Source organism: Lupinus angustifolius, chromosome LG07, assembly GCF_001865875.1.
Source record: "Lupinus angustifolius cultivar Tanjil chromosome LG07, LupAngTanjil_v1.0, whole genome shotgun sequence".
NCBI lineage: Eukaryota > Viridiplantae > Streptophyta > Magnoliopsida > Fabales > Fabaceae > Lupinus > Lupinus angustifolius.
This window is the reverse complement of record NC_032015.1, coordinates 17,882,870-17,901,004: the sequence shown is the minus strand read 5'-3', so window position 1 is coordinate 17,901,004 and position 18,135 is coordinate 17,882,870. Positions and strand designations below refer to the sequence as shown.

The window sequence follows — 18,135 nt, the reverse complement described above, 5'->3', positions numbered from 1 at the left end:
AAACTCTTAAAAAATTATAAGTTTAATATCTATATATTGTTTGTGTAAAAAAAATTAACACTGACAGCACATCATTCATCATTGATTTGTATTACTTTTATTAGAACTAATGATAATTATCATAAAAATAATGAATGGTGTGTTGACAATATAAAAAAATACTTATACCATCCGTATATACATATTAAACCCATAAATTATAACTTAAGCAACATCTCATAATTAATGGGGCTCATAAAGATTTCTATGTAATAGTTACTTGCATACCGAGTGATCCTTGCATGCACCTCATCAGCTTTTTCTCTCTCCAACCATAAATTTTAAGTGCATTTGTTATACAAACTTCTGTGTAACCCTAATGCATCTCCCACCAAATATGCTCTAACTATATCAATATTAAAAAGTTCAATGTTATGGTTAATGTTGGAAACAAGTCTAGCCCAATAATTTATGAGCTATAGATTGATGTAATTGTATATCTCTTATTCCACGTGTGTCTTAAAATAAAATAACTCCACTTTTTGTCCAACCACTATTTCTTATGTATATATATAGTTGAATGATTATAAATCTTAACTTCATTATTTATATATATATATATAGAACTACTCACGTGAAAACAATACGTTAGTGTGAGAAATAAGAATATTTAGCATAAACCACTAGATCTTGATTGAATGATTAAGATTTAAAAGATATATGCACATGACTATCATGTGATCAATAACTAATTTTTAATCTTAATCATCTATGATTGTTTGTAAGACACAAATCTATTATTCTCACAATTTTTATATGAAAACTGTTCTCACTCGAGTAGCTCCTATATATATATATACACTGAGTGACTCAAGTGAGAACAATTCTCATATAAAAATTGTGAGAACAATAAATATGAGTCTTACAACCAATCATGTACGGTTAGGATTAAAAATTAGTTATTGGTCACATGATAGTCATAATGCATGTATTTTTTAATCTTTACCGCTCAAATAAGATCCATAATCTATATTAATTATTCTCAATTTTCACAATAATGCATTAGCTCCCATAATTTTATACTCACGGCATTCTAATAAAATATGTAGTGTTCTGTAATTGTCTAGTAAAAATTGTTCAAAAAAAAAAATTGCAAACAAAAATTAATTAGTTCCTTTTATTGACAAGAAAGAAAGGAAATCTCAGCTTGTGGTTGTAGTCCACTTGTACTAGTGTCTACTGTTATTCTTGTTGACATTTGTATATACTATTACTGTAGGACAAAATTTCATGTCATTATCTTTTTATCACTATTCCTATAGGATCTCATTTCTCATCCCTGCATGTTCCAATGTAAATGATTCATAACGAAATTATAACTTGTATTCTAACTTTTTGCATATATTTTAGGAAAATATATGTAAAGAAAATAGATAACCTTCCATTATAAAAAAGAAGATAAAAAACACCTAAGAGATTGATGTTAGAATATGATATAAAAAACTAGGTGTACAAATATCTAAATTGATATTAAAATCTCTTACTGTTAGAATCTCCAAGACCTTATACCATTAAATCGACATCTCGTTGATATCTCTAAACTGTTAACTGATAAAGAGACTACAAAGGAGAGAAAATATCTCGTTTCCAAAATTTCAGTCATTGAAGACAAGTGGGCATAAGGAAACAACCATTGCGAATTGATTGAAAGTGGTCACATAAAAGAGTATGGATCCACAATTAGCAAGGTATATGTCATTAGCTAGAACAAGACAATATATGTACTTAACATATACTGCATGCCTACACCCTATTAGGGTTAGAAATTTGGTCCTACAATGATATAGACTTTAGCATTTGGAGGGTTACAATTTAAAAGCGTGTGTTAATTACCTACACTTCCAGTGACATAGACATATATAGAGTTTGTATTAGGGTGCCTTTTTTTATTAGGAAGAGATAAGAGCTTTATTGTTCCATTTGGTTATACAATAGAAAATAATAAGAAGATTGAAATAGGTGAGAAAGAGATAGAAAAGAGAGAAATAAATGAGAAATATACTAGATTTTTGTGTTGTTTTGTTTTAAATAAATAAAAAAAGAGAAAAGAAACATCTCTCAAATCGCTTGTGTCTTGAATAGATATTCGTTACCTCAAACAAAGTCACAAATCTTATCTCACATCAATAAACATGTTATATCAATTAAAAAATTTAAACATATTATTTTTCAAGTTTTGCTTCATTATCGTTGGTGCATGACATGATATAGGACATGGTTTCCTATTTTTTCTCCTCTAAACCAAATGAGAGAAATAAATCATTATTTTTAAATTTTTTTCCTCTTTCTATTCTACCAAATAGAGCATAAAAGTTTATAGGAATTTTGAATAGAAATTTATATTTATATCTATTATTTTATTGAGTTTATAATTCATGCATCGTGTTAAATTCGTCTATGTTATTTATGTTTAAGAATTGGCAATTCCTAATATATGAGAGATATGTTAACAATGTAAAAAATCACTACAGTATAAGTGCACCACCTTTTTTCTCTATTTACTATAGCTAATTCTCTAATTTAATTTTTATTGTATAAGTTGTTGTATTAATTTTACACTCAATTACTCATCATTATCTTTTGTTTGAAAGTGAGTTTCAAATTCTTTGTTGCATTTTCTTATATATGGTTTAAATATTGTTTGGATAATTTTGAGATACAACCTTAACATTATATAAAAGTTAAAGTCCAACTTCCCTATGGTTTCGTGGGCCCAAAAATGCACTTATGTTATGGGGTCAAAATTTATCTCTTTGTTTGGTCTGATAGATTTCTGTGGAGGGGTATGTTTGGAAGTAAGTCCCACCACTATCATATGCTTCATTCTTCTAGACATGCTTAAATATATGTTGAGCTACTTCTACAGTTGATTAATTTTGAGATGAAATCTTAACATCTTTCACTTATTCCTATTCGAATTTCAATTTTAGATTTTGAATTTGGATTTGTTATGGGATGGTGGGGGAAATATCCTCCATTGTAAGTGTTCATCACTTGTTTGATAGAGAGGAGAGTATGATTAGAAATTTGTATGATTTGAATCATGTGAGAACAATATTGTTGAAATGTGGTGGAGATGGGGTCTTGATGCATTTGGGAATTGTGTGGTGAAGTTGGCTTATCTCATTCAAGTTGATCTAAGTATTCTGTCTACAACACTTTACTTAAGTTTTGGATTAAGAGAGGAGATCCACTTACTTCAAGAGTATGTTTAAAAAATTTACTCCACATCCTAGCCATCAATTTTAGAGATATCTAATAGTTTATATCTACCCATTTATTCAAACTATTAGATCTTCATAGAATTGATGGCTAAGATGTGGAGTAAGTCTTTTAAACTTACTCTTGGAGTAAATGGATCCCCTCCCTTGAATTAATTGTGTTCCCTAAAATATTTTTTATTTTGTCTAGAAACTTCTTAGACATAGAATTTCTGCAAAGGTGGAGCTTTTCAAAAGGCAAGATATTCTAATTAGGAGTGAGGAATTGAAGTGTGCTTTTTGCAAGAACCATGATGAGTCAATTGACCATCTTTTTTTATCTTGTGACTTTGCAAATTCCGTTTGAAAGACGTTTATTTGTGCTTCAAATTGGTGAGCCAAAACCTACAACAATCGTTGAGTCTTTGGACATGCATCATGCACTTAGTCATAGAGCTAAAGGGTCTGAGTAGTGGAGGGTGATGTGGTTTTTTGTTGTGTGGTCAATCTGGATTATGAGCAATGATACTATATTCTCATATAAGCCTGTGAGTTTTATGCACATAATGGATTTCATTCAAGTCTGATCTTGGTCTTGGTTTCAATCAAAAGTTGTGATTTATGATTTTCCTCTTGTATTGGATCAACACCCCTTATGCTTCTTTAATACAATTTCGCTTATAAAAAAAAGTGATGTATGCACTAAGTACTTTTTCATGACTTTATTAGGGTATTTCATGGTTTTATTAAGTTTACTTTCCAATTAGTTTTTTTTAAACAAATAAGAAAGGGACAATGTTTGGTACAAATAATAAATAAGAAGTGCACTATGTATATGAGTAAACTTTTTAATCACAAAATTTGTTTAAAACTCATATCTCACAAGGTTATATGTTCAAATCCCTTGTCGGGGTGAGGAATTTGTTAGTGGTTAATGTTTAAGTTCTTCCGTAAGTGTTTATAGAGCCTCAAAACATACTTTGACCTTATTAACTTTTGAAATCTAACTCACCTAAACTTTAATCTATAAAAAAATAAAATGATACTCTCATGTTTTTTATGGAATGCATTATTTTTCTTTATACTTTAAAATAATATAGAATATGTTAAAATAAAATTCTCATTTATTGCGATATTTTCTGAAGATCAGGAGCCAGACATGATATGTTTTTTTTGGTACATTAGAAAACAAAGAAACTAAAGAATAGGAATGAGATCCATTTGAAGAAAGTGGAGAGCTCCATCAGGCAGCGACTCCCAAATCCAAGAAGAGAGAGGGAGATTCAAACTAGTTTTAGCCAACCAATCTGCCAAATGAGATAAGCGACTCTATGTCTTCTCGATGATCAGGTGAATTGCCTAAAAACAATCACTTTCTAAAATAATCGCATGATGCCCTTGATTCCAAGTCAAACAAATACCATGCTCCACGGAAAACAGTTCAGGCAAGATGAGAGACCCAAATCCAGACTTAGAAGAGAAACCAGAAAGGCGTTGTTCGTGATGATTACGGATAACTCCCCCTCCTCCAATATTTTGATCATGGATTATACAACTGTCATCTACATTAAGTTTCACCCAACTATTCTTTGGACAACACCAGTGGATACTGGCCAATGCCACTTCAGTTGAGAAAGAATCAGTAGAAAACCAATCTCTATAGTCATGATGAATATTCATAGCAATATAAGCTAAGTCCCAAGAAATGCTACCAAATATGGAATTATTATGTCAACGCCAAGCCCACCATAAGACAACCAAAAATAGGTTACCATGACAGGTTTTGACATTATCCACAAGCTAAGAAGTAAAAGACTAAGTAGCCGAAAAACCCTAACTATTAAAGCCCAGACGACACCAAAGAAGAGCACAATTACATCAGTCCCTGAGAGCATGGAGGAGATCCTTAGAAACACTATTACATCGAGAGCAGGTTGGTGTGTTAGAAAAATGTCTCATGAAGCGGAGAGAGTTTATCAGTAAAGAATCATGAGCAGAGAGCCAACAAAGAAACATGACCTTTTCTGGAACATGCAGCCTACATAACCACCTCCAAAAGCTCTGAGCAAGGAAAACCTCCCCATTACTCATAAACCACCAATTGCCTGAATTAGTTGTGAAGCATCCTGTTGCACTATCCTCCCAAATCCAAGAATCAATATTTTTAAGAGAAGACATGACTTAATAGCATGAATAGCTTCCATCACATGAGTAGGAAGCATAAATGTATATGAAACTAAAATCCCATGTATTATCCTTCCATAAATCCTTAATTTGCAGTTGGGTGTCAGAAATATTAACATAATCTAAAAGGTTACAAAGTTTATCCAAACCAGACCAATTATCATATTAGAAGGAACAATTTCCATCTCCTAACTGAAGACTGAAACCATCCCTTAGTTCCATTATAGCTTTCACAATACTCTTCCAAACAAGAAAAGTAGAGGGCCTAATATGGGCATACATCATACCACAGTCTCCAAGATACGTTTCGTGAAATATCTTGCACCAAAATGTATTACTCCCTTTAATCATATCCCATCTCAACTTTCCAAGAATGGAGATATTCGTCGATCAAGAGTCCTGAATCCCAAGGCCTCCATCTCTTTTATGCTTACTCAGGACCTCTCATCTAACCAGGTTAAGACTTCGTTTATTAGCGTGAGCACCCCATAAGAAGTTACTTGACATCCTATCAATCTCATTGCAAATAATCTGAGGGGGCCACATACTCTGCATAGTATAGATTGGTAAGGAAGTAATAACAGCTTTAATAAGATACAGTCTACTTGCTTTATTGAGGAGATTAGACTTCCATGTGCTCATGTGTCTCTGAATCTTTTCCAACAACGGATTAAAGACAAATTTGTGGACCCTCCCTTGAATAAGAGGAATACCCAAATACTTACCAAGATTAGTGACAACACAATCCTAGAAAGAGCTATGAAATTATGCCTCCTCTTGTTAGACACTTGTTTTGAGCACGTGAATTTAGACTTATTAAGGTTCACTTTCATACCAGAGGCTTTGCAGAAATCCTCAAGAGGTGAGGTAAGCAATTTGACCTGAGTGTTATTTGCTTTGCAGAAACGGAGAACATCATCATCAAAAAGTAAGTGTGAGATAGAAGTACCTCCTCTAGAGAGTGTAATAGGTTGCCATATACCCAAATCTAATTTTTGTTAATTAAGCAAAGATAACTTTTCCATGCAAAGGACGAAAAATAAAGAGACATGTGAACCCCTTGACGGAGGCCTCTAGAAGGACTAAAGGAGTCCAAGCGCAAGCCGTTCCAGAGAATAGACATGGATCCAGACCGCATGCACCACATGATAAGCCCCACAATAGAAGAGGGAAAACTAAAGTCAATCAAAGTCTGTTCTAGGAAGTCCCAGTTAACTATGTCAAAGGCTTTCTCCAAATCAACATTGAACGCCATTACACCTTTCATCTGTTTGGATTTGTGGATGTAGTGCATAACCTCCTAAGCAAAGATAACGTTATCAGGCATCGTTCTCCCAGGAATAAAGCTACTCTGAAGTGGACCAATTAAGCTATCAAGAAAGGGTCTCATTCTACTAACCAACACCTTAGTCAACACCTTATAAACCACACTACACAAACTAATATGTCTCAGTTCCTTCAAGATGTAGGGTGATTAACTTTTGGGATAAGCACCATAAGAGTCTCCAACAGCCTAGGGTCAGAGAAACCATTTTGAAAAGCATCTCAGACCATCTTCCAAATATATTTCTCCACAATATGCCAATATTTCTAAAAGAAATAAGGCTAAAATCCATTTGTGTTAGGCGATTTGAACGAATTCATAGCCATAACATGCTTGGTGACTTCCTCTAAAGTAATGGCCCAGTCAAAGCAACACCACCTTGGGGCGGCATCACAGGAGTCGAGACAATATAATTCTCAATATTAACATGACACAATCCACAAAAAAGCCCTTTGAAGTACTGATTAGCTTCTACCTTGAGATCATTCGAGTCAGTAGTCCAAACACCATTATCAAAGAAAAGACCATGGATTTTATTGTGTTTCCTCCTCATAATGGTCTGTGTGAAAATATTTAGTGTTTCTGTCACCAAATTTCACTCATTGCTCTCTGGATTTTTGAAACCATAACATCTCCTCCTACCTCAAAACTAAGTTATAATCCGGCTGCAATTGAGCCTCTAGTCTTATTAGATGCTGATCATCAACACTCTAGTCTAAGCTGGATACTTCTGATTTAACAAGTGTGGTTTCCAAGAATCGAACACTCGACTTTGAGGATCTAATAAAACTTTATATCATTAGAGCAACGCTTTGTTGGTAGTCAAACATGATATGCGATACTACATAATTTAACTCAGAATAATAAGGGCGGTAGGCTTGTAGAATGTGTTTATACAAATACTAGTTTTTGTCCATGCAATGTATAGATTTTTTAGTTTTTATATTTTAATAATTAACAGTCATATTTATAATAAGTGTATTTTAAACTATATTCTAAGCCTATCAAAAAATATAAACTTAATTCTATATATATATATATATGACAAAAATTGGTTGTGAAGATGATAGTTTAATAAGTAATGTTATTTTGATAATTAAATTACAACAACTATAAGTTGTTACTTGACTTGAAGATGGGTATATAGCAATATTGTGGATAACGGATTGGATGGTTCGACTGGTCCAATCGCAGATCGGATTAGAAAATAATTCTAGTTTGTAATCTTAACTGAATAAGTAGTTGGATGGCTTTGAACCATAGAAATTTCGGTCTAACCATGTTAAACTCAGTTAAACCATAATAACCCAACAGGTGAATCATTAATTTTTTAAAGATGTGGAACACTACTCTAATAATTTTGTTTTACTCTATACAAAAATAGATAGAAATATATACTTCAATATAATTATACACGATTATTAATTATAAAAAAATTATGTTTATATATAATTATATATTTATAGATAATTATTAATTATATATTAAATCACCTGGTCCGACTAGACGATTTAACCATATAAACTGATTAAATCTAATATAAAACATCTTTTGATTTGAGTTTGGCTCGAGTTTCACAGATATAGAGATAAAAGATTAAAAGGGGAGATATATAGATAATGTTTTTTGTTCTAAGATAAGTTGTTAAATTTGAATGGTTCAAATGCTAATGTTGTAATTTAAAATCATGAATGTAAGTGTGCCCCAAAATTAAGGACTTCATTCCGGAAATGTAATAATGCATTTTCCCATCATTTTACTTCATTGGTTCCATATCATGTATTTTAAGGTATTAGAAGGGAGAAATGTATGTACTAATAATGTATACGTTTTATATGTTGTTATTGTATCATATATCATTCATATGTAATTATGATTGACTCTTTAAAAAAGTAATATAAATAAATGATAAAGAATATACTTATTTGTATTAATTTTTACATTAACAATATATAGATATTACACTTTTAAACATTAGCATATAAATTGAGAAGTCACTAATTTGATTTCTATTTTATTATATTTTGACTAAAATAACCTCATTAATTAGTTAACATAGGTATTGATAGATGGTGAAAAATGGTGATAGTATAATTATTGAATGATGATAAATTTGGAAATTTTCTTTCTTTTTTTTGTACCAGGAAAATTTCTTTTGACTAAGCCTTGAAAATGTGCATCAAAAGAAAATCCCATCACTTATATAGATTAAAAGCATTACATACGCAAAAGAAACTGTTTTAGGGTTAGAGAATATCATGTTTTTTGTATAACATTTTTTCCTGTTATACCAACCCTGATTACTTCTTTATTGAGAAAAAAAGTAGTGAGAAAAACAACGAGAAATAGAACTAGTGTAAAAAAACAAAGTGGATATATAATATATAAGTAGAGATGATAGAACATACTAATTCCCATTAATGTGAATGTGGGAATAAAAATAAACCAAAACATGGGTATATCACATTCTTTAGAATAATTAATTGTTAGGAGTAATTTCTCTATAAGTTTGACTTGAGGACATTGAGTATGATTTGTTAGTTTTTGCTTCATTGAAATAAAAAAAACATAAATAAGAGTGAAAATGTATAAATATATGATGTAATTGTTCAAATTAATTGTAGAAATAACACATTTCTTACCATAGAATATGCATTGATCACTTGACCTAGAATGTCGAGTTAGAGAAATTCTGCTACAATTTTAAGTAAATGTAGAATAGATGAACAAATTCATTGAAAGACTCCTTAACCTATAAGCCTAAACCCTTTTTATTTCACCCGAAGAGCATAGTATCTATGTATTATCAGTGTAAAAATTTATACATAACCAATACATTATATACCATTCATTTGCATTATATTTTTTTACGAATCAATAATGATTAAATATAAATGACAGAGAATGCAGTGATTGTGTATCAAACTCATACACTCCATTATATTCACGGCTCAATCATCAGTGGCTGCATGTGAACCCTGCACACAGAAACTTATTTGAGTGACTTTGAGGGGTCAAAGTTTCTATCTTGAAATTGGCCACTAGAAACATGCAGATACATTATGATAAAAAAACAACAACTAGATACATATACACTAATACATGAACATAAAAACTGCATTAATTGTTTCTAACCAAATATTCTAAAATATGGAAATTGAAAATCGATTCAAAATACTAAAACCCCAATAACCAATTTTCCTTGGATGTTGTTAAATTGTTTTTTTACAAAATTGATGAGTTTAGTATTTGGTTCCAATTTTAGTAAACAATAGACCAATCTAATACTTATTATATATAATTATATATACATAATATGAAGAGGATTTCCATACTGGGTCTAATTATCTTTGAAATGAATATCAGAATGTACGTTTCTCCATACTTTCTAATTGTTAAAATTATTTTGCCTATGTTACTTTGGTGATGTTATTATTTTTTTTGTTCTTTTTTATTTTTGTTGTTGATATATATTATTTATGTTGAATTAAATGTTTGGATGTGTATCTTATAAAATTTGATTGTTTTTTATGTACACTTGATATTTTAGGTACAAGTTTCTTATGAATTTTTATGTTAACTTGGCACTTGAACTAGATTTATTATTTTTTTTTTAAATTGAACTGAACTTTATCATTATTGCATATAATTTTTCTGAACCACGTGTCTTAGTGTAAATAACAAAACCAATTCAAACCACATAATATTTATATCTTCATGTCAAATATATTTTAATCTAAAAATCGATTTAAACTTTCATAAATACCCCTACTATTAATTACACATGTTGAGTTGTTGACGTCAAGTATAGCATGAGGTAAAGAAGACTGAATTGGTGTGTCCCAAAATAGTAAGACATCGACATGCATTGAATATTGGTTATTAGCATAGATTGTAGTGGCACTGTTGTGTGGACTCAAGCCTATTATTATTATTATGTAATAAGTAATTGATGAGTTCGAGTTATAAGGTGGTCTGATGGTAAAGAAGGCGGTCATAAAAAGCGGAATACAGGAGGTTGTGGGTTTGAGTCCCACCATCAACAAAAAATGGGAGTTATAAGGGTGGTTTGATGGTAGTAGGGGTAGGGGTGTAGGAGGTTGAGGGTGGAGTCTCACCCACAACAAAATACTAACATACTAACCATTGCCGATAAAAAAAATAAGTAATTGATGGGTAAGATAATATAATTGGATGTTGAAATTCTATATCCATAATCTTCATCAACTAGTTTAGTCATACTTGAGCTTTTCTATTTTATAAATTTATGATTAGGCAATAGAAAAAGTGTAAATAGACATTTACAAATGTCTATGGTTTTGCCCTTGACATATTATATTTCAAATACAAAAAACTTGTGTTACCAAATTATTGTGCAAATGACTCATATTATAGATAGACTCTAAAAATTGGTTTATGAGTATACTATCTTAATTATCTGATTTAGAGAAAATAGAAGATCATCTTATCTAATTTATAAAAAAAAAAAGTATAAAGGTTATCTTATTAATTGGTGTAAAAGGGTGGAGGAGAGACAATATATACATGTTTTCTACATAACAGATTGAGTTTATGATGAAGGTGGTTTGTAATTAATATATTGGTAACTGCTTAACATTTTTGGGACATAGATAAATAATTGATTAAGAGAATAATGTATCTCCTTATATCAAGAGATAATTTATCTCTCATAACCAGTAAAAATATGACATGTATGCTATTTTGTTTATTTTTAAAAATATTTTTATAGAAAATGCTGAAACATGACACATGTCATGATTTCACTGGCAGAAGAAGATAACTTATCTCCTTATACCATGAGATACTCTATTCTCATTAATTAAATCTATGTACTAAATGTATAAAGATTTGTATATAGTCATTATATCATCCATCATTTATTTAGATTTTTTTTTGAAAAATAAATTATAATTAAATATGAATAGTGAATAATACAATGATAATATATAAAACTTATATAATATATAATATCAGTACGTTTAATGTAATATTTACTCATTATATAATATCATTCATCTAGTATTTACACATTACAAAAGTATCCCTTATTAATGTAAATTTGAGGAGAGATACTATCACATGATTGATAAATTTATGACATTGGAGTATTTAATGCCGTTGAACTTTTGGAACTCGACCCCACTTGTGTAGGTCATAGTGCTTCCAATTATGTATACATATTTTATATTATACTCTCAAATATTTTTTTAGTTATATGATATCAAATATAAAGTTTCATAATTATCCTATCTTATTAATACATTTAAGAGAATTTATTTTGATATGATTATATTTTATACGACCTTAATATTATATAAATTCTTATCCCAAATGTTATGTTATTTATTTTCTTTACCCCATAGTTTTTTAAATAAATTTAAGAATAAATACTCATTTAAATCCCTCATTTTTTGACCTTATCAATTTGGTCTCTCAAAATTGAAAAACCCAAAATAATCCTAATTTTTTTAAATATAAGTTAAGTTTGTCATTTTTAATATGTTTTATAACACCTAAAATACATGAAAACTGGGAACGATTTTAAGTTTTTCAATATTCGTATGATCAAAGTGACAAGGTCAAAAAACATGAAAACTGAAGTGAGGAATTTCTAATTAGCATGACAGATACCCCTGCAACTTGTCGAATGTTGAAGTGCCACGTTGGTGCTCCAAAACCATGTCTCCCATAATAGTTGCTACCGCAAAATTAGGAACCAAATCAGAGGTTTGGTAAATGATGCCAAATCTCCAATAATTGGTTTTGTCTTCACTATTTTCGTCACACACAAAGCACCCTGACACAACTACAGTGCATTGTCTGTGTCTGTAGTTTAGTCATTCATCTTGTTCTGCATGCTTTGTCACATCAATTTGCTTTAGCCTCTCATCATGAAATAGACATGGAGAAAAGGAAGCATATTTAAAGAGTTTATTATGTACCAGTATTACATTTACTCGTTTCTACATTATGTTAAGCTTTCATGTGATTACATTTATAATTAGCATGATATTATAGTTATGGTATTATATTTAGAGATTTGGAAAGGAATTGTAGCTCTAAGTATTCTATTATCTAGACTTATCTAGTAGTGAGTTTTAAAATCTCTGATTTCATTTACACACAACTCTAAAAACACGAACATAGACTCAATCTAATACAAATATTACTTGTGGGTTTGATACTCATTAATTCATTATCGTCCCTGGATTTAACTTATACATTTATCCACAAAGTAAAGAGATATGCTATTTCATATCATTATCTTTTAAGATTATAGAAAATCAAAATATCATCTAGCTATAATAATCACACATGTTATTTTTGGCCTTTATGGATAAACCTAATTGTTGGTTTCCAAGTCCTTCAAGGTATTGTAGACCTTACATTCTGACACACTCGAGTCATAATCCAATTTATGTTATGGGGCATTTGATTGACATATATTTTGTGTATCGAGACATGGAAGACTGGTGTCCCGAGGTTTTGGGTTATTCTAAGGGTGGAGTCTAATAAAGATAGGATTCTACTTGTATGAAGTCTTCTTGACCGATAAATTTCCAAGAATTCTTATCACATTGTTGATGGATCCCAGGAGTCCTCACAAGGTCTTTTGCGAAGTCACTTCTCTTCCTAATTCCTCCCGAAAAACATGTGTCAGGCTACAAAGGGGTACAAGTCGCTTAGATAATTTCTTACATGAAACGAGCAATGTAACATTTTCAAGACATGAATGGATTTGGGTTGTTTCATGTGGTAAATAATTGTATGAGGAAGGATTCCACCAAATACTCCTAGTAGGTGATGAATCACCTGAAGGCTCGAATCTAACTATAGAGAGTATAAATTTGAAAGCAATGATTAGTACTTCCCTATGCTTATTGTGTTTAAAAAGCAATTTGAAGCAACTTTAAGAAACTATTATCTCTACTTTTAATTGACCAAACAATTTTACAATTCTTTTTTGACTAAGTTAATAGGTTATAATCTATATAAACCAAAGTGTTCCAAAAGGGCTGTTAAAGGAATCACCACTCAAAAACACAAGGTGATCATTGTATTAGAATTTATTTTAAATAGGGAATAATTTTGTCTTGTTTGTTCTCACTAGGTATCAGCTTATAGCTCTATTAGTTTTTCTTTTAATCATACCAATAATAAAAATTAAAATAGCTACTTGGTGAGTTTAATATTTGAATGGGGCCAAAATTTGTTGTATTGTAATCAAAAGATGATACGTTTTTTTTGTTGTTCTAATATTAGTTAATTTTTTGCAAACGTGAGCACTGTATTCTTTAATCATTTCTCAATCATAATCTCCGGTACTCAAAATTCTTAGCCTCTAGATTCAGTGATTAGATTTTGATGGCCCAACCAAAAAATGCTACTTATCCAAATAATATATAAACAGACACATATGTTAAAGATACTTTAAAAAGTTATTTTTTTAATAAAAGATTGTACTTATTAACTTGGATGTGATATTTGTAGTTTTCCAAAAAGTTACTCATAAAATCATTAACTTGTGTCATTTGCCCATTAAAATAAGACAAATTTATTTGGATGGTGCACCTAAAATTTATGGTTTTGGTGTACATTTTAGAAATATTATCAAACTAATGTATTTTTATACAATCAGTATCTTATATGTCGATTCTATCTTTTTTTGTTTTACTCCCCCTAAATTGTCAACAATGAGGGAGTTTCATTATTTAATTTTTTTTCTCTCCCCCCTAAATCGTCAATGGAGGGAGTTTTCTTTTAATATTTTTGTATCATCTCCCCCTAAATCGACAATGAGGGAATTTTATATTTTTTTTAATTCTCTCCCCTAAATCGGCACTTTGGGGAGAGTTTTTTTATATAATTAAAATATTTTCAAACCCTAACCCTAGCAACACATCAATGTTTTGTTCCAACACTAGTTATTAAGAAAACAACATATTACATTTTTAAAATTTGAATTGGTTAAATCCTATAAAACTTTAATGACGTCTATAAAATTTGAATTGGTTAAATCCTATAAAACAACAAAAAAGACAAAATCGGCATATAAGATGTCGATTATATAAAAAATACACCAATTTGGTAATATTTCTAAAAGGTGCACATCATTATACATTATTTGAAGATCAATATTAAAAGATAAATATGTATAATTTTTAAAGATCATATAATTATTAATTACCTTTTAATATTAATCATCATTATATAGTCCATATTTATTGTTCCTTTTTTATATGAGAACTATTTTAAGTCATTCAAAAAATATATATATATATATATATAAAATGGAGAGACTGAAGAAGTGCTTCACCATTAATTACATATCTATTACCGTAGAAAAACTTGCATAGAGACACACACGTCATATTATATTTAAAGACAAATATATTTATGTATTTTAATACTATTATTTATGACTAAATTTTAATTGAAATTAAATTTTTAATATGTTGCTAATATTTTATTAGTTGTCTCCACATACATATATTTTCACAGAAGTCTTTCTTTCAGCTACCGTTTCTCCTTTAAATCTGTCCTCTCCTATAGGATGCATGCATGCATCAAGAAATAAGTTAATCTCATAGTCATATAGTTATTATATTATAGATTTTGTGAGGCAATGGCTCTAAAAACACAGTAATTGTGGGCCATGTTAATATACAGCCGAAATGTGTGATAAATGGGCCCTGATTCAAATAATTCAAATTATGAATTGTCAGAAGTTGTATTTTTTTATCGGTAAAGAAATTTAGTAAAATAAATAAAAGTGATTAGGAGAATAAGTGATATTTCTATCTATATAGATAATTAAATGTTATATTCAATAAGACTACTAGAAGGGTGTAAAACTCACTCCACAAAAAAAGAAACTAAAACTAGGGAAGCGAACATTGAGAAGGTTCCAAGAGTAAAGAGATATTAAATTCATTACCTCATCTAGATTGAAGGTAGAATTCTCATATATAACTTTGTTCTTCATCAACCATAAAGACTAAATAGTAACTAACCATAAGGACATTCACTATTGTTTGGTCATTTTCTCTATCCAAAGCATATATTCATATGAGAAAAGAAATTACTCTTAACATCATTGGAGATAATAGAAGCAAGATCAAACCATGAGTCAAGTTTTTGCCAAATACCATAGGAGTTATCACAAGTAAAGAACAAATGGTTTATGGATTAGTCCATGACATCACAAAATACACACCTTGTTGAAGCTTGAGCACCCAGGACTTCGTGTCGAGCAAGATTCAATTTTGTTGGCACCCACATTAAGCATTTCATCTTTGGTGGAACATTACAAACCCATAACCTTTTAAAGTAGCTAATTTCACTATTACTATCCACACTTTGAAGTTGTATTATTCCAATAATCAGCAGGTTCAAGACACACTCTCTCACCGTGCCTTGTTTTAATTGTGTAATGTTTCATTAGATATCTCATATCCTATTAAGTCAAATATTTGATTTCTGTAAGTGATATTTGTTGAGAGAGACAGTTACGTACACAGAAAGGATTAGTTTGTTAACCATAAATTGAAGGGATGCCCTTGGTTATACAAAAAAAGAAAGTGTAATATCTATGCATCACCTCTCACGATCATTCTCTATTTAAGCAGCGTCTTTTGTGCAAATAATTTCCCCACAACGCACTGCAAGCATTGGCCAGAGAAGAGAGAGAGCATCATGTCTGGCCACAGAAGCTCAAGAGCTTCAAAGTTCACAGATCAGAATGAGATTAATGATCTTGTGTCAAGGTTACAACTACTTCTGCCACAACTGAACCAAACAAACAATTCAAGGGTATGATGACCACGTCCAACGTGTCAACATTTCGAACATAATCATTTTGCATGGTCTTCATAATTGCATTGTTTTCAACCAAAATGTTTATTTTACCAATTTTTTTATGAACATGTTATATATACACCCGATGTTTTAAGTTGCAGTTGAGGTTGTGGTCATGGTTGCGATTATTGCAATTGTGATCATGCAGTCGTTTCAATGCAGATTATAGTCATTTCTGAGTAAATTATTTTGTTGCGGTTGCGTTGCGGCTGTATACAAGTAACATTTTTTGGTGACACTTTTTTAGATTCATAGTATAATGTACTAGCATTTTATGCTATAAACATACAAACTAATAATTTAGTTTAGGTGATTTAAAGTTTGTGTGTTTTGGTGCAGCAAACAGTGTCTAAGATCTTGAGTGAAACATGCTGTTACATTAAGAAGTTGCAGAAAGAGGTGGAAGATCTCAGTGAAAAGCTAACCAAATTGATGGATTCTGTGGATATTAGTGATATAGACAGAAGAGTTTTACAAGACTTTCTGCAACAATAACAACTTAGTACTTTTTTTGTGTAGTGAGAGTAAAGGAAAGGGATAGACACACAAATTATATAATAAGTTTAGAAATTTGGAGTGAAATAATATAGTAATAAAATTTGTGTATCTTTCTCCTTTACTTAGAGGCCAAAAATGTGCAACACTCTATCCAACCAGCATATAATAATGTAAAATAATGTAATAATAATGTAAAATAATGTAATAATATATTATCTTGTTGAAATATTAGTTGATGTGATGACCAAATTGCTTTTGTTTTGGTTCATGCATGGAATGGAATACTTTGGAAATCCTAGTCATATAGAGATTGGACAAAGAATTCCATTAATAACTTATTATTTTGATTCTTTAAAACAACTTAATTTAGTTTTAGGAGGCTCAAATAACCATAGATAGGAGATAGGACCTATCCAATTTTCATACTATGTCGGTTGGTTATTCACAAACTAGGGGTATCTACCAACGGAGTTAGTTCAAGTGGTACATGTTTGATTCCTCTTAAATAGGGTATTGGGTTCGAGTCTTGTGGATGAAAAAATATCCACTGGGAGAGTTAGCCCCACATCCTTGTAGATGTTCTCGACTTGGACAGGATTGCCTCTAGTATGATAATATATATGGGAAACCAAAAAAATTAGCGGTATCACCGTTTCTTTCTTGGATTATATCAACAATATAGTTCATCCAACGATTAACATTTTATGGTATGTCATTAAATTGTCTTGGGGTTACTACAAGAAATTCCATTTTAGTGAAATAGAAAACTAGTGGTAAAGGACCAAAAATCGTATGTGCATGTCCCAAAACCTATACCTATAGATGTTTTCCTTCATTATCTTTAAACCATTTTACCTACATAGTTTTTTATGTTGATATAGGGTTTCAGAATATACACATAAATAATTTTCTTCGATCGATAGAGATTAAGACTATGTTTGGTTCTACAAAATAGGAGGTAACGAAAAAATATGTATAGGTCTCACCAAAAAACTTTTCTCCCCTATTTTG

General features: G+C 30.5%; 1 protein-coding gene across 1 annotated transcript; it reads left to right on the top strand.

Moving 5' to 3' along the window:
* On the top strand, window positions 16,465-17,253 carry LOC109353047 (transcription factor ILI7-like). The gene is made up of 2 exons (XM_019595233.1): window positions 16,465-16,581; window positions 16,966-17,253. The coding sequence occupies exons 1-2, from the start codon at window positions 16,465-16,467 to the stop codon at window positions 17,119-17,121; spliced, it is 273 nt and encodes a 90-aa protein (XP_019450778.1). The 3' UTR covers window positions 17,122-17,253.

Coding starts and splice junctions, on each gene's coding strand:
- LOC109353047 (XM_019595233.1), top strand. CDS start 16,465: ATGTCTGGCCACAGAAGCTCAAGAGCTTCAAAGTTCACAGATCAGAAT. Junction 16,582..16,965: donor ACCAAACAAACAATTCAAGG/GTATGATGACCA, acceptor GTTTTGGTGCAG/CAAACAGTGTCTAAGATCTT.